The sequence below is a fragment of the Dipodomys merriami genome, unplaced genomic scaffold, assembly GCF_024711535.1.
Source record: "Dipodomys merriami isolate MVZ:Mamm:240054 unplaced genomic scaffold, mDipMer1.0.p SCAF_4, whole genome shotgun sequence".
Lineage (NCBI taxonomy): Eukaryota > Metazoa > Chordata > Mammalia > Rodentia > Heteromyidae > Dipodomys > Dipodomys merriami.
Genome location: NW_027205603.1, coordinates 29,989,531 through 30,014,026, shown reverse-complemented (window position 1 = coordinate 30,014,026; position 24,496 = coordinate 29,989,531). Strand labels below are relative to the sequence as shown.

General features: G+C 38.0%; 1 protein-coding gene across 4 annotated transcripts in view; it reads right to left on the bottom strand.

The window, feature by feature from the left end:
* The window catches only part of Xkr4 (XK related 4), a 439,579-nt gene that overhangs the window by 172,924 nt on the left and 242,159 nt on the right, over positions 1-24,496 (bottom strand). For all 4 annotated transcript variants that reach the window (XR_011365629.1, XR_011365630.1, XR_011365628.1 and 1 more), the window contains exon 2: positions 3,724-3,923. Coding sequence is in view for 1 of the 4 variants with exons in the window: in XM_069990739.1 (XP_069846840.1) it covers positions 3,724-3,923 (200 nt within the window). In the remaining 3 variants the exon portion in view is untranslated. The remainder of the gene's footprint in view (positions 1-3,723; positions 3,924-24,496) is intronic.

Here is a 24,496-nt window from a genome sequence, read left to right as displayed (position 1 = left end):
TCTAAGTCTTTTAGAAAACCAGTAGTAAATTTCAGACCTAGAAACACAACAAATCAAAGAAAGGTTGGACAAACGGCATTACATTAAACTTCAGAGCTTCTACATGGCAAAGGATATAGATAAATAAGATCAGTAGAAAGGCCACAGATTGGGAGAAATCTTCACTAGCCATACAACAGACAAGAGCCTCCCTCATATCTAAAATATACTTAGAACTCAAAAAATTAAATTCCCCAAAACAAATCCTCAAAGAAATACCCACCCCATTAATAAGTGGGCTACAGACTTAAAGAGAAACTTCTCTGAAGAGGAAATAAGAATGGAGTAAACCAGGCCCAAAGAAACATAGGTCCCATGGTTTCCCTTATTTGCAATAACTAGTATATGTCTGAGACAAGCAGAAACAGTCAGATAGGTTGATGTTAGGTAAAATGAACCCCAAGATAAGTATTCAAATGTTTTTTTCTTCTTGTGATTGTTTCTAACATATTTATAAGATGATTTCTTTGTTGCTTTGTATGTCCCTCCCCCACAGTATAACCCCTGCTTTCATTGTATTTGATGTTGGTATAATTTGTGGAGGGGAAGGGAAAAAACAAATTGTTTAAATAGGGATACAGGTGGACCCATTGCAACAATGAGATGTACAAGTCGTTATGTTGAAAAACAAACTATACAACTTTGGCCGGGTGGGAGGAGGGTGGGAGATGGGAAGGGATGGGAAGGGGAAAAAATAAAAAGTAAACAAAAAGAATAGCCAATACACAGTAAGAAATGGTCGACATCTCTGGCCATAAAAGAAATGTAAATCAAAACATTGAGATTCTACCTCACCCCAGTCAGAATGGCTATAATCAAGAAATTTAATAACAACAGATGCTGGAAGGGATGTGGCCAAAAGGGAACACTGCTACACTGTTGGTGGGAGTGTAAACTTATTCAACCACTCTGGAAAGCAGTAGGGAGGTTCCTCAAAGGATTACACATAGAGCTCCCCTATGACCCAGCAATCCCACTTCTGGGCATTTACTCAAATGACCACAAATAAGGCCACATTAAAGCTACCAGCACAACTATGTTTATCACAGCATTTTTCACCATAGCTAAGATATGGAACCAACCCAGATGCCTCTCAATAGATGAATGGATCAAAAAAATGTGATATATATATATACATATATATATATATATATATATATATATATATATATATGAATTCTATGCCTCCATCAGAAAGAATGACACCGTCCTATTTGTCAGGAAATGGAAGGACTTGGAAAAATCATATTAAGTGCAGTAAGCCAGACCCAAAGGAACATAGGTCCTTAGGTCTTCTTTATTTGTAATAATTAGTATACATTTAGGATAATCTTAGCGGATGAGCAGAATAGCTCAATAGCCATATACATATGACCATATAAGATGATGTGAAATGAAATGAACTCCAAGACACGGACACAAGAGGTTTTTCTTTTTTGTTGTTGTTCTCAATGTACTATGTGATTTTTTTTCTTTTGTGTTTTTTCTCCCTATTGTTTATCCCCTGTTATCATTGTATTAAATTTGCTACCCTGGGTATTGTATATACATTTATCTGAACTAAGGAAGGGAAGGGGAACAACAAAATGGTGAGACAAAGAACAAAGGGGAACCTATGCAACAGTGATACTCACAAGACAATATGTTAGAAATGATCTGTACAACTTGGAGTAGGGGGAGTTGGGGAGGAAGGGAAAGGGAGGAAAATGAGGAAAAGGCTAACAAGTTAGACAAGAAATGAAATCACTACCTTACTTATGAAACTATAACCCCTCCATACATCACCATGAGAATAAAATTTTCAAAAAAGAAAGAAAGAAAACCAGAAGAGACCCTTGGTAAGTTTGGGCCATGGAGTAGTCACTTGCAGCCCTTCACTTTTGATCGGAAGTTTTTCTCTTCTAAAGAATTGCTGATGTCTGTAGCATGTACCTAGGTTTTGGGGGTGAAGGGGGGGTCGATAAAGGAGGAATGTGTGATTGTCTAATTGTAGTAAGCAGACACTCAGCTCTTCTAATCATGGACGTAGGTATTTTAAGGTAATTTTAGTTGGATGTTGCCTTCATTCAAACATTTGCCAGGCACTATATGTTTATTTGGCTCAGAATCCACTCTTATTTTCTTAAAGTACAGCAAGTTTTACATGTGTAGCACTTTCTTCCTTTCTTTTTTTATATAACAACTACCGTGACCTCTACTTCCAAATTAAGGCACCCAGAGAAAGCTAACTATTCTGCGTAAGTTATAAGAACATTGTAGAGGTTCCATCTACCAGCCAGATCAAGTGTCATGTTGGAGGGTGATCAGAACCTGGTGGTTATGAGTGGCCACATAGCCTCCCATGGGGCTCTGCTGAGATTTCCATAACTGAAGCATAGCAATGTTATGCACTTCACAGTAGCTATTTAGTTACAGGACAGAAAAACAACCAGGAAACATTTATTTAGAAATGACCTCTTACTATCTTCCTTATACCCACTTATTCACCTCTCTACCTACAAGCTTGACTCATCGTCTCACTGCTTCTGATATTTTTCCTTCCCTTTTTGGTGCTGGTACCCAGGTTTGAACTCAGGGCTTCTTGCTTTACTTGCTTGCTTCTCTGGCACTCTACTACTTGAACCGTACCTCCAGCCCAGCTTTTTGGTGCTTATTTTGGAGATGAAGTTTACTGGACTTTACTGTTCGGGCTGACCTTGAATTGTGATCCTCTGTATTTCAACCTTCCGAGTAGTCTGGGATTACAAGTATAAAACATGAGTGCATGGCTTTGCCTTTTTCTCAAATGAATTTGATTAGCATGGGCTGAGGAACTACCATGTCAACTCTATTCCACATGGGAAAGGTTCACTGATAAATGACTAAACAACAAATCAACATGAACATATTCACCTAATAATAGTACACATTTCATAAAACTGTAGCATGCCAATATATTGTTAAATATAGATATTTTTCCATACAGTCTTTTATTTTTTAATGTTAAAGTAATCTGTACAATTTCCTTTTAATCTCTTGCTCTCTTTCTTTTGTTGGCTAGGCAGGTATTCAACCACTCGAATCATGCCTCCAGCCCTTTTTGCCTTCATTACTTTAGAATAGGGTCTCACTTCTGCCCAAGTAAGCCTAGACTGCAATCCTCTTATTTATGCTTCTTCCATATTTTGGATGATCCTCACACACTATCATACTCCTTTTTATTGGATGAGGTGAGGTCTCGTGTACTTTTTCATTTGTTTGACTTTGAATCACCAGCCTCCCCAATTTATCTTCCAGAATAGCTAGGAATACAGATGTGATCTACTGGTACCTGACTCTTGTTCCATTTCTTAATGTCAAAAGGAGGAAATGGTATGGATTACATATTGCTGTCTTTGTAACTTTTGAGAATTATTCTGTCATAAAACCCAGAAAGCCTTGACTCTATGTGCATATTGACCAAGTGTAAAATCATAAAGCATTTTTTTTAATTCTCTAGTAAGAGGGCATCTGGAGGGCAGAAATAAATTTTCTATTAGTTCTTCAGGACAAGTGACGGTGAAGAAAATTACATGCATCATTCATTCACAAATCATGTGTTAAGCAGCAGACATAGAGCAGGCCTGTGTCAACAATGCTTGGATTGGGACAAAAGTAGTTATTCAATCTTTCCCCAAATTCAGAAACCAAATTGCAAGCCCTTACCTTGGAGGGCCTGTAAGCTATGGGTCTGTACGATAATGCAGAGCTGCAGGACCAGCTGTGGAGCACTTTCCAGAAAGGTGGCTAGCAAATGCAGCATACTCACATCGGCATACTCATACACCATTTTCCAGTAAAACCTCCATCTGTCATTCTCCCCACTCTGTCGGCTCCGAATACCTAAGTATATTGTGTGCAAATACCTAGAAAGAAAAATAGAAGAAGAAAGAGATGAGTGATTACTTGTTAAGCAAACTCTGTTTAGCAAGTCACATTAGGCAAGCACACAGAGGACACAATTAACTTGGTGGCTTCTCACTGAGAACTCCCAGTTAGCTGCTTTATGAGGATCCTTACTCCTAAATGCTCACTTTGAGGGGTATGTCGATTTAAATCTTCATTAAAAGCATTCTGTGAATTTCAATGTGACAAAGACAGAGGGACATTTGATGAACACCCAGGTCAGAAAGGGACTTGCTCCTTAAAAAATTCACATACAATGCTGAGCACTGGTGGCTCACGCCTGTAATCCTAGCTATTCAAGAGGCTGAGATGAGATCTGAGCATCACAGTCCAAAGCCAGCCTGGGTAGGAATGTCCATGAGACTTTTATCTTCAATAAACCACTTTTTAAAAAGCTGGAAATTGCCGGGCACTGGTAGCACTGGTGGCTCACACCTAGCTACTTAGGAAGCTGAGATATGAGGATCTCAGTTCAAATCCAGCCAGGCAGGAAAGTCTGTGAGATTCTTAGCACCAATAAACCACTCAGGAAAAAAAAACAAAAGTGGCACTGTGGTTCAAGTGGTAGAGCACTAGCCTTGAGCTGAAGAGGTGAGGGGCAATGCCCAAGCCCAGAGTTCAAGCCACACAACTGAAAAAAAAAAAAAAAGCTGAAAATTAAGCTATTGCTCAAGTGGTATAGCAAAAATGCTCAGAAACAGTTCCCAGGCCTTGAGTTCAAGCCTCAGGACTGACACAAAACGAAATAAAACAAAACAAAAATCATATATATTCTTTCTTTTCAGACCATCTCTGTGCCCACAAGTAATCAAGAGGTAAAATTTTCTCCTAGGATCCAACATATGTCTCAAGTACTAACATGCATGTGCTTCTACATCCTCCCTATGTTTTTGTTTTCTTTTGATTCTATGAGGTTTGAACTCAGGGCTTTATGCTTTCTAGACAATCACTCTATCACCTGAATCACCACACTACCAGATGTTTTTGCTTTTAGTTACTTTTTTAGGTAGGCTGGCCTTGGACCTTGTTGATCCTTCCTATCTCTGCCTCCTGATACCAAGTAAGAGCCCCATGCTAATACCTCTTCATGACTTTAAGAAAACCTTTTTATTTCTGAGCAAGGTGGCTCTTAACTGTCATCCTAGCTACTAAGGAAGTGCGATCACCAAAATGGTGATTTGAGGCCAGCCTGGAAAAAAGAACAGTCAGACCACATGTCAACCAATAGATTGTACTCATGGTGCAATCTGTCAAGAAATATAAATAGGAGGATCATAAACCATTTATGCCAAGGCAAGCAAAAACATGAGCATCTATTTAAAAAACTGCTGAAGTATAAAAGGCTGGGGGTGTTGCTTAAATTTTAGAGAAACAGCCTAGCAAGTGCAGGCTCTGGGTTCTAAGTACCATGATCAAATAGAGAACAAAATAAAAACAAAATAACCTTCTTTATTATTGAAGACTTCAAAGATTGCAAAAGATGAAAATAAATAGGTCAATGAACTCATTTTGCCTTTCATTGAAATTAGGTAATTATCAATATATTGCTAATCTTTTTCATGTATGCTTGCTGTCAGCCAGCAAAGTATCTTGAAGCAAACCCCAGGCATCACATTATTTAATCCATAGATGTTTCATCACAGAGAGTTAAAACAAACACCATTTTCTCATTTACAATTGATGACAATTTCCTCATATTATCAAATACTCAGTGTTCACTTTGTCCTGATTATTACAATCCTTGGGCTTGAAATGAAATCCAAATAAGTCTACCCATGGTGATTATTTTGTCAGTATCTAGTCTCTGTTACTCTGTCAGCTTTATTTCTTGCATCTTTTTCACCATCTTGAGTTTGATGACAGTATTTACACAGTGTGGTTAAATGTCTTTACTTTGTATTTTCTGCAAATGAGTAGTTAGAGCTGGAATTTGGATGTGATCAAGGTCTTTGTTTCAGGCAGGTGAGGGATAGTCTCATCAGGAGGTATACTGTATTGCATTCATGGTTGCAAAAGGTGATATTCTAAAACCATCACCTTTTCCAGGCCTTCTGTCCATGATGTCAATGATGGTTGTCTGGAGCTTGCTCTCTAATAGGTCACTCAAAAAAGGAACCTAGCTAGGGACAGTAGTTTCTGAGCTCATGTGGATTTACAACAGCTCAGAGTTGTCCTGCATGTGGAGAAGGTACTTTAGGTTACACAAACCCAGAATCGCCATTTTTACTTAGAGATGGGGATTGATTTGAGGTTCTGTGAAGAAACTTCCCAGTGCATAGATTCAAAGATGCCAAGCCAAGGATAGTAGGGCCCAGCAAACAAAAGGGCAGACAAGTTCTGACAGCCTTCTCGCTGGAAGATCATGTTAATGGACTTAAAATCCATGCCAATTCCATGCCAAGCAAACCCTGCAATTGTGTGTGTGTGTGTGTGTGTGTGTGTGTGTGTGTGTGTGTGTGTGTGTGTGTGTGTGTGTGTGTGTGTGTGTGTGTATGTGTATTGGTACCGGGGCTTGAACTGAGGGTGTAGATGCTGTCCCTTAGCTTCTTTGCTCCAGGACTACTAGCCTTGAGTGAAAAAGTGGAGCCATATCTCCACTTCTGCCTTTTCAGTGGTTAATTGGAGATAAGATTCTCATGGACTTTCTTGCCCAGGCTGGCTTTGAACCATATCCTCAGATCTCAGCCTCTTCAGTTGCTAGGATTGCAGGCATGAGCCATCAGCTCCTCACAGCAATTTATTAATATGAGTGTTTTAATCTATTAATTCTTTAATTAGCAACAGTAAGTATTGTCTTGGGAGAGTCTCACCAAAACTTCTGTTTCTTTTTTCTCCAGTATTAGACCTTTTAGCTTGGTTATTCAAAATCTATTTTGTCTCTTTCAATACTCTTATTAGCATGCATCTTGATAATGATTATTATGCATAAATATTCTCAAGAATGTGACCTACCTCTTAATTATGCAGCTTCAGGATTGAGTATATAGTTTCAAATTTTCTTGCTTAATGTTTTTTTCTAATTATTTTAGATTTCTTTCTGAAGGACATACATTTGTATACATATATTTTGCCTTGTCAGTAAAATTTCTGTTTTTGTCATTTACTCCTGAATCTTCTTAACCTCAAGTTTATTTATTAAAACTTTTTACTCTTTAGCTATAGTGTTTGTGTCATGAATGACTCTTCCCATTGAGCTTGCATTTCTGCCTTGGTTTTTGAAAGCAAGAAGTCTATGTTGAGTGTTATCAGATTTTTGGTTAAACTATATTTTTTCTATTACTTTTCTATTTTTTCTATTATTTTAATATATACATTTATAATATTAAGTATATATCATTAATATATATTATTACATATTAATATATTATGTTTTATATATTATCATATATTAATATATTATTAATATATACTAAAGCATTTATAATTTTCTTAATTTCTTTTGGCTCATTTTGGTTATTTTTTATTTTTTATATATTTTTCTTCTTTTTTGTACTTTTTTATTGGAAAAATATTGTATAGAGGGGTTACAGCAAGGTAATGAGTACATTTCCTATCAAACATTGTTGCCTCTTCTTTTGTTTTTCCCCTACCATCCCTTCCCTCCCACCTCCACAACTACCAACTGCCTTACCCCGCCAAAGTTGTAAATCTCGTTTTCAACATAGTGTCTTGTACATCTCATGCTTACAATGGGTCGACCTGTATCCCTATTTAAGCACTTTTTTCTCTTCCCCTCCCCAAATTAGAGAAGTGTATATACAAGATGCAGGGCACTGTCATCAAACAGTGAAAACAGGGGTTATACCATGGGGGAGGAACGTACAAAGAAACAAAAAAATCACATGGTACATTATTAATATGTTATAAACAATAGCAAGAAAGAAAAAAATTGTGCCTCTTACATGGTCATATGTACATAGCTTTTGACCTTTTCTACTTGTCCTACACATGTACTAGTTATTGCAAATAAGGGAAACCCTGGGACTTACGTTTTGGGGGGCCTGGCTTACTTCACTTAATATAATTTTTTCAAAGTCTTGCATGTGTTTTTATGGTACATTTTTGTAGGAATAACATTTTCTTATTTCCTTCTCATTATAATACTGATCTTTTACTTGATGCTGAGTGTAAGAAGTCCATTTTTATATGCTTTTAAAAGAGATCAAGAGTTAGCATGATTTTGCTTGTTTCATGGCTATAGAGTACATTCTTCTGCTGTTCTCATGAAGTGATAAAAAATAGCATCCCTATTACTTTCTAAGATCATCTGTCTCTGTTCTTCTTCTTTTTTCTTTGGACCTTCACTTTCATTTCTTGTGGTTGTTCCTGTCCTGTTCAATTTGGTATCTAATTCCAGTAAAGTCTCCTCAATGTGCAGCCTTGCTCTAGAAGGCTGTTTAGTTTGACAAGATTGAAGAGCCCAGTATCAGGCTTCATTGCAACTTCAAGGATACTTTTTCTGGGCCTTGTGAGCTATCTAAAAGTCTCCCAACTTTGTATCTGTGAGCTTTGATCTGATCTATCTTCTGCTGTAATCACTTTACAACCATCTTGGGCTCCAAAAAAAAGAAGACTTTCCAAAAAATACCTTGTATGAAAGGCAAACTCCATCAAATAGGCAAAGCTTTCTTATCCTCTTAAAGGAATCAGCCAATAACTCAGGTTACTTGTCCCAATGGTAAAGTGACAACGTCTCGGGAACTCCTCCAGAGACAAAAGGCTAATAATAATGATCCTTTAGAAAAACCCTATGACTTAAGACTGTTTTAACTATGCATACCTTTCCTACTTTCTACCTTCAATTCACCTTATTTAACCTAAAGCCAATGTCTGTACCTCTAAAGATGGCTAAAGATGTACTGAAGAGCTGTCTCCCTATGGCTGCCATGTAATAGATCTCTTTTCTCTACCTTTCACCATGTCTCCTTATTTGACATATGGAAATTAGTAGCCAGACCTAATGTGGAACTCCAGGACTTTGGTCTTAGGGCTTAAAAACCGGTTTCATTATGGTTGCTTGGCTCACTCTCAAGCCGGATCATTGGGAACATCCTGTGGCCTCTACCTCCTCCAGGATGACCACTGAACCCCGCCCAGAGAGTTCGAGCTGGGAATTGAGCAGGTCTTTTCCTCCATCTCCCTCTACTTTCTCCTTTATGATATAGATAACACAAAGATCTTGAATGTTATCACAAATTTGTCCTCCAGTAATTATGGAGAAGTCTTTCAACATTGATTCTGCTACAATTGTTATCCAGGGTTTCTCACTTTTGTTTATCTAGTGGCTCCTTACACATACCATATTTGCAACCATGACCAAAGTTGCAGAGCAATGTGATTTTAAAACATAAAGCAGATATAATAATTCCTTCAAATCTTTGTTCTGTACAAACAGAACAAAGTTTAAAGTGAAGCTTACAATCAGGCAGCTTATAGGGATTTTAATAAACAGCCTCCCGTGCTCTCACACTGCCCCACACACATGGTTCGGACTAGCTCAGTGGGAAGTGCTGCTGTCTCTTACCTCCATTCTGGTCTGGGAATCACTTTGGAGTAGCCTTTCCTGCTTCTCTGACTGGAAAACTCCATTAGAAACTCACAGTCTCAGTTCAATCATCACCAATTATTGTTTAGGTCGGTACTCCTCTACTTGTCGGTATTAGTTGCCTATGGCTGCTTCAACAAAGTACCATAAACTAGTGGCTATCTCCCAACACAATCTGGAGAGTCTAAATCTGGAGGTTGTGTCTAATTCAGTTTTTGATGATTCACCCAATGAGTATGTATTGAATACATACAATATTTGCAATTTTATAGTTTCCTGAAGGTAATGCAAACTCATTGGAGAATTTTAAATAGAAGAAGGGATATGATGAATACTTTACCATCATTGGTTACTATATGGAAAATAGAAGGCAGAATGGCAAGGAGGAAGTGGACAGGAAGAATAGGCACTTTGGCTCAGATACTGTTGCAAGGATCAGCCAGAGGTACTGGTGATCAGAAGATCTCAGCATTGAGATGTGTCCTAAAGATAGAATGAGCAGCCTTTGCACCTGGAGTGATCAAATAAGTGCATGAATGCACAACTTTCTTTCAATTACTGTGGAAGTTTAAAACCCAGGACTTTCATGGCATTCATAAAGACAGTAGTAGTCCCACAGAGGCCTCCTTGAGCTATTTTATTGCCAGTTCTCACCTGGGGAAAATATACATACACTCAGCTCTTTGCTGCCACAGGCTAAAAAGCTACAAAAATAGCTCCCAGGTCTGTGGCCCACAGGGATGTGAACTCTAGTGTCACAATAAAAAGCTTGTTTTTCTGGCACCATGAACTCACTTAACCTGGTTCTGATGACAATTCTTTTCCTTTCCATGGAAAGGAAACTTCTTATTATGAAATAAAACCAAACCAAACCCTCCAGTAATTCACACAATGAGTCCAAGCACTCATACACCAAGGAGAGTAAGAAAAGCTATTTTCAGGTCTTAGATGAGTATTATTCTTATTTAATTGTGGTCAAATAAACATTATGTAAAATTTTCCATCTAGATCATTGTAATTACATGCTTCTGTAGCTTGAGTGCATTCATACGTTTACAATTATCACCAGCATTCATTTCCAGAAGTCCTTTCGTTTATCAAGACTGAGCCTTGGCACCCATTAAAGAACTCCTCCTTCCCTCTTTCCCAGCCCCTAGAACCAGTCTCCTACTTTCTGTCTCTATAAATATAACCCCCACTCAGAATCATATATAATTGGAATCACACCATATCTGTCCTTTTGTGACTAGCTTATTTCTTTATCATAGTGTCATCAAGGTTCATCCTTATAATAGTTTTCAAATGCCTGTATCATGGTTAGAGGTATGAATCAGGTGGTAGAGCACCACAAGGCTCTGAATTCAGATCCTAGAATCACCAAAAACAAACAAACAAATAATAAAATTAAATGAAATTCCTAGTCACGCACCTGTACTCCTGGTTACTAAGAAGGTTGAAATCTGAGGACTGTGGTTCAAAGCCAGCCTGGCAGGCAAATCTGTGACACTCTTATCTCCAGTTAACCACCCCAAAGTCACAAATTGAGGGCCAGCTAGCAGAGCTCAACTAGTAGAGCACTAGCCTTGAACAAAAAGCTCAGGGACAGAGATCAGGCCCTGCCTGAGTTCAAGCCCAGCATACAAACAAACAAACAAACAAATAAATAAATAAATTGTCCAAATCTTTTCTTAAGAAGAAAGACATGTATGTAGAACAACTCTTTTACAGGCCTACTTTAAAAAGAGTGAAACAAGAAATGATTTACCAATAAGATTTCAGCCATTGGCCTGAAACTCCTGACCTTATAAGCCATGAGACTCACTTATGGTATTGCTTTCAACAAGTAACTGCAGGCAAAAAACAGGGTGATGTTGGCTCATGTGGGTATTTCTAGCTACTCAGGAGGTTGAGATCTAAGGATTGCAGTTCAAAGTCAGCCTGGGCAGGAAAGTCTGTTAGACTCTTATCTACAATTAACCACCAGAAAACTGGAGATGGAACTGTGGCCAAAAGTGGTAGAGTGATAGCTTTGAGCAAAAAGACCTCAGAGACAGCACCCAGGTCCTGAATTCAAGCCCCATGACAAACCAAAAAACAACAAAAATTTTAGAGAGATACAGCATAGTTTATTTATAGAACAAAAATAGTTAAAATTCAAGCACTCAACAATGAGCAACTAATCTATTTCAGTGTATGGTTTTCCCTTGGTCTTGGGGGATTGATTCCAGGATCCTGTTTAGACACCAAAGTCTAGATGGCCAAGTCCTTTAGATAACATGGCATAATGAGTACATATAATCTGTACACATCTTCTTATGTACTTTAAGTCATTTGTCGATTTCTTATAATAACTAATTGTAGTATAAATGCTATGTAAATAAATATTATGCCATCTTGTTTAGAAAATAATAATGACAAAAAGTGTGTATACATTCAGTACAGACCAATTTCATTTCCAATAGCTTTGATATGTAGTTGGTTAAATCTGCTGAAGAAAAATCTGTGGGTACAGACTGCTATTTTCATATTATGAGAGACAAAAGACCTATAAACAAAAAGTGTTTATAGATCTAAAGGTATAGCTCAAGTAGTAGAGAACTCATTGAGTGCAGGGCCCCAAGTTCAAACCCCAGTACCACCCAAAAGAATAAATAGTGTATACACATGTTTCACTAATATTTTCAAAGTGTGCGTATGCACAGAATACAGTTTAGAATGTTTAACACCAAAATATTCAAGTAGGATTTTTGAATGCTGGTATTGTGGGTCATTGCTATTTTTGAAGTTAATAAAGACAGTGAATGTTTAAATGCTAAGCTAGTTTTCATATTTTATTTAGTTTTTATTGAGCTTTGTTTTGTTTTGTTTTATGATGCTAAAGGTTAAACTCTCTAGAGAAATGGCAGGACAAAGAGTGAACAAATGCAGCAGTGATCCTCACTATGGACTATACTGAAAATAATATACAACTTGTGGGAAAGGGGAGTCGGGAGGGAAATGAGAGAAAATGAGAGAAGAGGAAGAAGACACTTGTTCCAAAAGAAATGTACTTTTGTAACTGTTATCTTTCTGTACATCACCTTTACAATATAAATAAACAAAAATATATAAATGACTAAACTTGCATCCTCACACATGCCAGGCAAGTATTCCACCACTGAGGTACAACTTCTTTCATAGAGTTCATATTTCATATGTTTTGTAAACTTCCTCTCTAGAAAACTTTAACAACTGGCAAATATATGAGCCCCCTTGTTTTCTTAAACTGCTACATATTTCCATTTTGAAAACTCTGCCAGGGCTGGCAAGGTGGCTCAGTGGTAGAGTGCTTGCCTTGCATGCATGAGGCCCTGGGTTTGATTCCTCAGCACCACATAAGCAAAAAGAAAAAAGCCGGAAGTGGCACTGTGGCTCAAGTAAGTGGTAGAGTGCTAGCCTTGAGCTGAAGAGCTGAGGGACAGTGCCCAGGCCCAGTTCAGACCCCATGACTGAACCTCCCCCCCCCCAAAAAAAAATCTGTCAGTTTTATGGTTGAAAACTAACATGCTTGAGTTAGGGATTCTAATTCTTACTGAGATTCAACATTTATAGAAGTCTATTGGCCTTTCATATTTTATTATGTTGTGATTTGACCTTACATCATTTTTCAGTTTTGATGCCTTTTTTTTTGTCAGTCATGGGACTTGAACTGGGCCTAGGTGCTGTCCCTCAGCTCTTCAGCGCATGGTTAGCACTTTACCACTTGAGCCACAGCACCACTTCCAGTTTTCTGAGTGGTTTATTGGAGATAAGAGTCTCACAGCCTTTTCTGCCTGGGCTGTCTTTGAACCATGATCCTCAGATCTCAGCCTCCTGAGTAGCTAGGATTACAGGCATAAGCAACCATGCCCAGCATTGATAAGTCATTTTAAAAGTTATAATCCTCAAGTTTGGCTGCTTATATGGACCATGGTAACCAAATCATTACTGAGTCTTCTATCATAACTAACACTGTAGCATTATGGCCTAGAGTCATAGGATGAAAAAGCTAGGGATCAGCTGCCAAGGTGACATAGCTGAGAAATGACAACTGTACCAATATATTTCTTGTCTGAGAGACAATAAGTGCCAAGGTTAAGTTTAATTCTGGACAGAACTTCAGTCTTCAGTCCATCAGTTCCAGGACTTTGGGGAAATCACTTATAGTTTAACAGAATAGAAATCTAAGGCTTAAAACTATAAGTTTAAGAGATGATATAAACTTTAAGAGATGATAAAAGATAAGATAATCTATAGAAAGTATATAATAAGCAGTGGCTAAACAGATTAAAAATAAGTTGTTCTCTATTTTATTGAGGAGTTAAATTGATAGCAGCAATGCTACCTTAAACTTTGGGCTCTCCCTTTAATTATCTAGGATCATCTTGAGATTCAGTGATATGTAGGGGAATATTGTCCCAAGAATGCAAAGTCTGAAGGTAATCTCTCTCTCTCTTTCTCTTTCTCTCTCTCTCCTCTCTTTCTTTCTCTCTCTCTCCTTCCTTCCTTCCTTCCTTCCTTCCTTCCTTCCTTCCTTCCTTCCTTCCTTCCATCATCTATCACTTATTCATCATCCATCACCTAGTACATCTAGATGCTTTAAATTATATCCACATATCTACGATAGGAGAGGAAGATTGCCAGTCCCTAGAAAATTACCCTTTGTATACTTGAAAACAATAGTCAGCATCTTGTCTCCTCTCTCCTTGGAGTCTGTGTTAGCATTATCTCATTGGACAAGTTTCGTGCCACCTAGTCTTTGCTCTGATGGGTCCTTATGTGAAGGTAGAGATGATGGACGTCCCCTCGCAGGGTGCTGGAGGCTGCCAGTGAGAGGATGGGAATGTTGCTTGGTACTTAGCTACTGATCTTTTGAGTTTATCTTAACACTTTATCTTTTTGATGCTAATAACAAAGGTAATCTTTTATATGTTCTGTGTAGTGTTTATGTCACAGTCATCCTCCTACTAGGAGACAGGATTTTGCAGATCTGAGTGTTGGCAATGCAGGCTGGGATCCAGGTTGGGTAGAGGAGTGTGGTTTAGAAAGGTTTTCCTTGTTGGAATTCTGTTTAGATGTCTGTGAAGATAGTAGAGAGTGCTCACAAAATGTTGTATTTGAAGTTAAAAATTTAGCATAATTACCAAAGGGCTCATTTAAAAAGAAAAAACTGTTTTACAGCTTTGCCATCAAGGGTGACCTTAGATGAACAAACAGCTCCTGTCAGTGCCAGTGGGTTGATGCTCTGAGTGAAGGCTGGTCTGAGATGTCACTGGGCTCTCTCCTAGCTTGCAGGTAGAAATATCCACAAGGCACTGGCTTTCTTTACCCTACGATTTGTTCTTTCTCTGCTAGGGTCAGTGTCACAATTTACTGCCCTGGGAAGCATGCTTGCAGAAGATACAGTTTTCCATTCAGCACCAAGGGTCATCAGGCATTCTGCACCAACTTTATCAATACAATTTTAGTCCACCAACATTTTTATTTTGTAAGTTCTTTAGCAATGTTGAAGTGCCCCAAGCCGTCCAACATCACCTTTACCATGCCATACATATACAGACACCCACATGTAACTTAGCTACACAACACAGATACAAAAGCAAGTCTGAAGATTTAAACTGCATTGACATTCTCAAATTCTTTTTTTTTTAATCAATATTTTCCCCAGTGCAAACAGCACTTGGAAACCTTCCATATCACTGACCTCAGATTGAAACACAGAATAACAACTACATTAGACTTAGAGGAGAAAACTTTAACTGTATACTACATATGTGGTATAGTATTACATAGCTAGCATGTGGTTACAGTTTCTTGCGATTGAGAACATTTTTACATTGCTTGTATGATTATGGGATGTGGATTCCACATGCTTCAAATAGTGCATATGCATGGTAAACGCTTTACTTCTTACAAAACATTTGATCAAGTATGTTATTAGCTGCTGTCCATATGGCTTAAACAGATGTTATTAATAGTTAAAAGATATTATGCATATATCCAAATATTGAACTATCTCGTATTATCTTATTACATATTAAATAATTTTGCTGCTAGCAGCTGGTATTTTTACTATATGAAAAAATACATGGAGTAAAATCTGCCAGATGAGCTTTAAATAAACAGCATCAATAATAAACAGTGATTCCACAAACTGCTATTTTCTTCTGTTGCTTGGTTACAAAACTTAAATCTCTATATATATATGAAACCTCAACTGTAGGCATTGTTAAATAACACAGTTGTATTATTTGTCATCTTAAAAATTTTTATATTGAGTATGTTGAACAACAACCACAACCGCATATAATGGTACATGCCTGCACTTCCAGCTACTCAGAACACTGAAGTAGGAGGATCATTAGAGTCTACAAATTGAAGATCAGCTTGGATAACACAGGGGCACAGGGAGGACCTTTCCTTATAGCTCCTAAAAACAAAATAACAAGAACTTTAAATCAAACCACCACCAACCACATCACCTTTTTTTTTTTTTTAAAGCAGAATATCAGGCTCCAACCGCTCTGTCCTTTGCTGAAAAAGATGAATGACTTGAACATTTGACCTAGATTTTGGTTAGAAAAATTTTCTAGCGACTATGGCTTTAAGAATAGATTCTATTTCCCATGAACCATCTATAGAAAATAAAACCCCATATGTATGTATTGAAGGGGACTGAATGAATGGCCATTTGTCTTAGCATTAGGGTCACAGCTATATGAGGGCATTGGAGGCTATCCCAGCCCCAGAAGGATCCAGGTAAGCTGTCATCATTACTCCATAGCCCCTCAATATTGCCCATACCATGTGATCAGTGCCCACATGCCCACGGGGCCTGGTGTTTCCACCTCACACTAGAGGCACAACAATCTCTGTGAAAACAATTCATGTGGTTGTAATATCTCTCTTGTTGTGTTATAAATATTCATGGCAAGGGGCAGAAGGACCTTCCCAGAAGTCCTTGAACCTGACCACCTTCACCTACTGAGTACATTAGTCTCCCTCCACCCCCGTACTGCCTGTGAGACTAACAATGCTCTCTCTGGCTTTCTCTGCGTGCTTTCATCTGTCTGCAACTTTCTCCTGTCAGACAGAAAATAGGTGGCTAATAATTAGAACAATTTGGGCCCTCACAGAAGACCAGTTCATGTTTTATAGTGTATATGGGCATGTTGTATTTGATAGAGGCCTATTTTCTGACTAATTGCATGCTTTGGCAAACACAAAAATTCTCTATAAAATATATTACTTCTGTTTTGTTGAATTTTCATGGCACGTCTCATAAAGATATTGACTGTGTAAGTAGTTATGCTAGAGGAAATAAGTAATAGTTTGGCAGTGTGGCCAGAACTTGTTGGGTGACTTGGTAAATGTGGCTGAGAGAGGAGAGGAAGTCCTGCAGGGAAGGAAGGGTTTTCATTTAGTCTTACCATATTAGTTGTACATGGTAGGTTTTATTATAACACTTCCATGTATACATAAAATCAATTTCATTCCCTCATCCCTTCCCCATCCCCTTTTTCCATTCTTAGAACTGTTTCAACAGATTTTAGTGCTCTGTGTTCAGGTATGCATACAAAGTACAATATTCATATTCACCCTCATTTGCCTCTCCATTTTTCCTCCTCTCTCATGAAGTACTTTGCACAAACAGAACCTGTTTTACTTTTCTATCCAATATTTTATGTGTATTAAATGTACAAGGGAATTTCAGGTTGGTATTTTTGCACATGTATATATTATATTTTATTATAATAACTATTTCAATCTCTTTATCTATCTTCCCTGTCTTCACTGTTGTATAGCTTTCCGGGAGATTCCTTATACCATTTTCACATATAGACATAATGTATTTCAATATTATTCAATGTATGTCTATGAATATGTGTGTCATTTAGGTCTAGACTCACCAATGAGAGAAAACAGGCAAAATATGCCTTTCTGAGCTTGGCTTATCTCACCCCACATGATTATCTCTAGTTCAATTTATTTTATTAAAATGACATGATTTCGTTTTCTTTATGGCTCTGTAACATTTCATGGTACATATGTACTGTTTTCTTCATTCATTAATTGCTGAGCATCTTTGCATATTCTATAGTCTGGGTGCTATAAACAAAGCTACAATAAACATGGTGTATGTACCTTTCTTGAGGAATGACACAAGGGTGACTCTTCCATATATTTTGGTTCAATATAGTACTGGGATTCCTACCAAGATCAATAAGTCAAGAGAAAGAAGCAGAAGGAACTCAAATAGGATTTTCCCCCTATTTGCAGAGATACGATCTTATACTTAAAAGACCCTAAAGATTTCACCAAAAATCTCTTAATATCTTATAAATGCCTTTGAAACAGCAAATTTGAAACATGTAAAAACAGTAGCTTTTATATGCACCAACAATGATCAGGCTGAAAAAGAAATCTGGAAAACAATCACATTCAAAATAACTAGAAAAAACAACCGTCCCGTTAATAAGTGGGCTAATGACTTAAAGAGAGACTTCTCTGAAGAGGAAATAAGATTAGCCAATAGACACATGAAGAAATGCTCAACTTCTTTAGCCATAAAAGAAATGCAAATCAAAACAACATTAAGATTCCATCTCACCCCAGTCAGAATTGCTATAATCATGAAATCTAACAACAACAGATGCTGGAGGGGATGTGGCCAAAAGGGAACCTTATTGCATTGTTGGTGGCAGTGTAAACTTGTTCAACCACTTTGGAAAGCAGTATGGAGGTTCCTCGAAGGACTACACATAGAGCTCCCCTATGACCCAGCAATCCTACTTCTGGAAATTTGCCCATATGATCTCAAACGAGGGCATACTAAAGCTACTAACACAACTATGCTTATCACAGCATTATTCACCATAGCTAAGATATGGAGCCAACCCAGATGCCCCTCACTAGATGAATGGATCAAGAAAATGTGATATAGATAGATAGATAGATAGATAGATAGATAGATAGATAGATAGATAGATAGATAGATAGATATATCTATATATACACAACACACACAGACACACACAGAGACAGACAGACAGACAGACACACACACACACACATATTTCAATGCTTCCATCAGAAAGAATGACACTGCTCCATTTTTTAGGAAACGGAAAGACTTGGAAAAAATTTATATTAAGTGAAGTAAGCCAGACCCAAAGACATATAGGTTCCATGGGTTTCCTTATTTTCAATAATTAGTATACATCTAGGAAAATCTTAGTGGACGAGTAGAAAAGCTCAAAAGCTAGGTACATATGACTGACCGTATAAGATGATGTTAAGTGAAATGAACTCCAAGATATGTACACAAGAGGTTTTTCTTTGTTGTTGTTTTTAATGTACTATGTAATTTTTTGTATCTTTTGTATGTTCTTCCCCCTATGTTATATCCTCTATTGTCACTGTATTTGATTTTGGTACCCTGCATCTTGTATATGCATTTATGTAATTTGGGGAGGGCAAGGAGAATAACAGAATGCTGAAACAAGGACACAGGATGACCCATTGTAACGATATTCACAAGCACTATGTTGAAAATGAACTTCATAACTCTGAGAGGGGATAGGAGTGAGGGAGTGGGGGAGGGAAGGAATAGTAGAAGAAAAACAAAGGAGGGAGTAACAGTGCTTGAAAAGATATATACTCATTACTTTATTCATATAATTGTAACCCCACTGTACTTTACAATACAATAAAATTTAGAAAAACTAGAAAAAATAAAATGCCCAGGTATAAAGTTAAGTAGGAGGTTAAAGACTTCTACAATAAAAACCATAAAAACTTGAAGAAAGAAATTGAAGAAGACAATAGAAAATGCGAATAAAAATAAATCCAAAAATTTATAGGAAAGCATATAAGACTTTGAATAGAAAAAGCAATTCTGAGAAAAAGAGTGGTGTTAGAAGTATCACAATGTCCATCTTCATTCACTCTTTTTCATTTTGCTGGTCCTGAGGTCTGGGTATGATTCCTGAGTTGTCTTGCTCAAGGCTAGTGCTTAACTGCTTGAGCCACATCTCCATTTCTGGTTTTTTGGTGGTTCATTGGAGATAAGAGTCTCACAGACTTTCCTACCTGGGCTGGCTTCAAACCATGATCCTCAGATCTCAGCCTCCTCAGTAGTTAGAATTACAGATGTGAGCCATCAGCACCCATTTTCTTTTGCTCTTAACACTCATGATTATACCCTTGTTCAGAAAACAGACAGGACAAGAAGCATTTCTCCAAAACTCACTCTTTTTTGTAGCACTCATATAAGTTCATATTTTAATAGTAAGATGTTTATTATAATGGAGAAGAGAATCTAGGAGCAAATATAGCAGTGACTTCTAGTTGACATAGTGTGGTAACTATAATCCAAATTCTCAAGTAAAAAGACTATTGGTAGAAAATTGTTACTGCATTAACAATGACAAAAAAAACCACCAAGATTAATGGAATATTTGTCATGATTGTAGTAGAATCAGAACCTTCAATCTAAGCCTAGTTTGAATGAGTTTTATGACAGACCAGGAAAGTGTCATGTGTGGGGTGTGTGAGTATGGGTGTGTGTATGTGTGTGTGTGTGTGTGTGTGTGTGTGTGTGTGTGTGTGTGTGTGTGTGTGTGCACATGCTTGTGCATGCTTACATATTGTTTTATACTTTTAAAACCAAGGCATTTCTGGGCAGCTTTTTTTTTTTTGTCGGTCGTGGGACTTGAACTCTGAGCTTGGGTGCTGTCCCTCAGCTCTTCAGCTCAAGGTGAGTGCTCTACCACCTGAGCCACAGTGTCACTTCCAGTTTTCTGGTGGTTTATTGGAGATAAGAGTCTCATGGACTTTCTTGCCCAGGCTGGTTTTGAACCGCAATCCTCAGATCTCAGCCTCCTGAGTAGCTAGGATTACAGGTGTGAGACACCTTCGCCCAGCTCTGTGCAGCATCTTAATGATTGAATTTAGTAGACCTTAAAGCATCTATAGTTTGAAAGATAAAATAAAAATCCCTGGGCCTGGAGCATCTGAACTATCAAATCACAGGAAGCTAAACAGGAAAAGGGAGTAGAATGGGAAGAGCATAATTATTTGGCATGTTCTGTATTTCTGAATGCCCAAAGTGTCTCCAAATAGATGAATATTATGAGAGGCTAATTTCATCCACAAAATACCAATTTCCAAATGTTTGGAAAGTTTAGAACATCTATAGAACCATCTCTTGAGCACTCCAGATCCCACTTGAATAGTTTGGGTTATTTAGGTGCATAGGTAATAATTTGTGTGTTCTTGTTACAAAATTTGATTATCACTCATATTGGAATTTTATCCATTTATTTTCCAAGCTAGGGCAAAAACAATTTAAACTGTGTTTCTTCAGAATCTTTGTAAGAATGACCTAAAACACAGTGCCAATGAAAGGTGGGGAGCAAATGAACCAGAGGTCTGGAAATATTGAGCCTAAACTATTCTAATGTTTGTGAGCAGGAAAGCTCTCTTGTGAGCGCCATATCATCTCCCTGCCCCTCATGAGCCCAGCAAGGTTCCATCCCCACTGAGTCATGAGATGTGTCTGAGCACCTACGTTCTAGAAGAATGTCCATGTGCTACAAGATTAGAGTCAGGGACAGCTTTACTCTGTGCATCTAATTTCCAAGTCTTGAAAGACTCCAAGACCACAGTGGGTGAGATTATTATGTGAGGTAAATAGGAGGAAAGTTTGAGCTATTTGGGCTGAGAGCATTCACTTCTAAGTCTAGAATGTTCCTGAGAATGGTTCTCATGTAAAAGAGCACAGAACAGTGTCTGGAGATTAAGAGGTGCCCTAAATGCTGCTTTTGCTGGGCCTATGAATTAAGTAAAAACAGGATAAAAGCTAGGTACCATGCTCCTAACTTTGTATCTGTGCCCTTGGATCTGAGTCATTCTCTTCTGCAGTGGTTTTGCAGTTCACCTCGAGAATGGACAGGAATGACATAAGTGTTTGGTGGGTAAAGGCAAGCTGACTTCACTTAGTATTTTGAAGCAAGAGGAAAGTGAAACAGACTTTAAGAAGGAGAGCGGTCAGGGTCTCTGGAGACTGGTTGCCAGGGGACTTGCTCCTGCTTCCTTCTCAGGTGATGAAACTTTTTCTTTATCTCTCCAGCCATATAGGCTGGGATAATGGTCAGCCAAGCTACCCCTGTGACCAGAAATGTTTAGTCATGCATACTCTTCTCCTCAGTTCCCTGTGCATTTTAAACTAAGGCAAATGTCTATCACTCCAAAGATGGCTGAAGATGTACTAAAGTGCTGTCTTCCTGTGGCTGCCACATAATAAAGCTCCTTTCTGTGACCTTCACCATGTCTCTTAATTTAGCATATGATGGTAAGTGGCCAGACCTGACATATGCAACTCCTGGACTTTGGATCTGAGGTCTAAAACCTCAATTTCCCAATGAATTCAGAAAAAGAGAAGCCCTTCTTCATCCTTGTTTTCTTAACTGATTTGTTCAGCAGCCTGTATTCCTAAATGTTTCTCATACCCCAGGGGAGACTGTCACACCACAATTCAGCAAATGGGCTGTGAAAACCAATGTGCTAAACGTGGCAGGGGGTGGGATGATCCTTTAGCCAAACAGTTCTACACCACTCAGAATCCTTTCTGGGAAAGCTCCAGGCTTCTGTGATCACCTACCAAGCTAATTATGATGAAGAATTTCCCCCCCTAGGAATCATGCCTGAAAACAAAAGTTTAATAAGGTTTTCATTTACTCATTCATTCACCCATTCATTCAGGGCAGGTTTTCTCACTGAAGGGCAATGCAGGTGTGAACCATGTAGAGGACCACTGCCTCTGAGTGCAGGCTCTGTCTTTCCTCTCCTGGAGTCTGTACCCTTCACTAAGTATCCAAGTACCTTCCAGGCTTAGTCCCCCTTGCCCAAACTATGGTTACTCTGCACAGAGATCTTTATACCACAATTTATGGTGCTCACTCTGCGCTCAAGCTCTTGGAGTCCAATGATGCCCAATTCACAGATGACAAAGTGGCCTTGTAATAGTTACGCCCTACTAGAAGTAACTGAGATGAGAAGGATTCTGAGCTGGTTTTAGAGCTTGCTGGTGTCAGGAAGTGACACCTACCATTGATAAGCAAAGGCCAATGCCTTAAGTATTTCCTGGAATTAGCTCAGAGTCTCTTGAGTCTTCACTCTTCCATGCAGGGCCTTAAGGTAGGAATAAATGGTACCCATTCTTTCTTTCCTTCATGCCTATCCAGCTAGTCCTTCTAAACTTAGATTCATAATGCTAAACTAAAAGCTAAAATGAGAACTCAAATGAACACACATGAATGCATGTACGTGCACGCACACACACATACACACATACACACACACACACACACACACATACACACACTGTCAAGACCTAGTATTGCTTTACACTACACATGCTGAATTGAAAATACATCTCTGCTGGCTGTCAGCAGTTAGCTATGTGTGCAATTGAATATGAAGGATTTTAAACCTTTTTTTATGTTCTAGTCTTAGAGCATTTTGCTCTATAGACCTTTTCCCTGTGGCATATCATATTTTATTAGCAAATCTTGCCTCCTCAACAATTTTCTTTAAAATCACAACATCAATAAAAATACAAGCATTTACATGCATTCTTTTGGGATGTAATTTGAATTGTTCTAGTCTAGTATAAACTGAAACTTTACATTGAGTTTGGACTCAATTCAGCAACATCAGTGGTCAATGAGACTTGATTTTTTTGTATCATAGGAAATATAATTTCTTGCTTTATTTAGAGAGAGACTTCAGTTAAGGAAAAATAATAAAATAAAAATCTAATATATTTTTATGCTCTTCCTGAACTTCTGCTGAAGATTATGGAAATGTGATTGTTGATACATATTAAATATTAAAACCATCCTAAGACTAATTGAAATTTATAGGGCAGCTTTTCTTAAGTTTCTGTCTAGCACACAATTTTTAGCATGCTGTATAAATAACAAAAGACTGCCTACATCCTTCTGTTGTTTTACCATAGCCCAGTGTATTAAAATTAAACGTGTTGAAATTAAAAACAAAAAATAAGACACCATGCCACCCAGGCCCAGACTTCTAGGTTGGATTAGAATAACAGCTGCGGGCAGTTCAAGCAACCAATCTGAGAGGAATATATCTGATCAAGTAAAGGAAATTAATAATAATAACTTTCTTCCTAACACAAGTGGTTACTGGTTACAATCTATTTATATGCTTTCTTGTTTGCTCAGGAGCTTTAGGTGCTGTTACTCACTCCTTCTGACCCAGGAGACATCTCCATTCTGGGAAAGTTAGAACATGTACAAAAGTCACAGGAGCTATTAAGCTAACCACAGATGCTTTTTCTTTGGGCCTCCAAGATTCATGTTACCTTCACATAATCACTTCCCAGCCTGGAATGATGTGTCAATCACCCACACCTACACAGCGATTTTTGTCTTCTTATGTTATTAAAACTTCATTTGGGTCTGAGCTATCTGGTCTCAAGATGGGTTGAATGCAATTCCACACATGGTTCAGAGCAACCTTTAAGATGTTGGCGAAGGCCAGGCTGGGAGTTCTGCTATAGATTCTAATACCAGGTTATCTGGCAGCTAATGACAACATAATACTCTGTGAAAATTATTGCTTAATTATCTGTAACAATCTAAACAATAATCAGAGCAATCTTAATCTAATGATAAACAAAAGTGATTTTAGGAACATTTTATATTTTTCTATATAAATCCCAAATATGAACCTCTGGGATTGCAGTGCTCCTGCCCTGAAATGCTGAGTCCACACAGCATTGTGTTCCCTCTCCCAGCCCCCTTGTCAACTGCACTCATGCCATTGCCAAGTTGATTTGCACAGGTCTAGTCTCCCCAGCATTTGCTACCTTCCATCTTTTCTTCTTGACTTCAAGACTTCTCAAAAGCAATTTAGAAATGCAAAGATACTAAGCCAGAG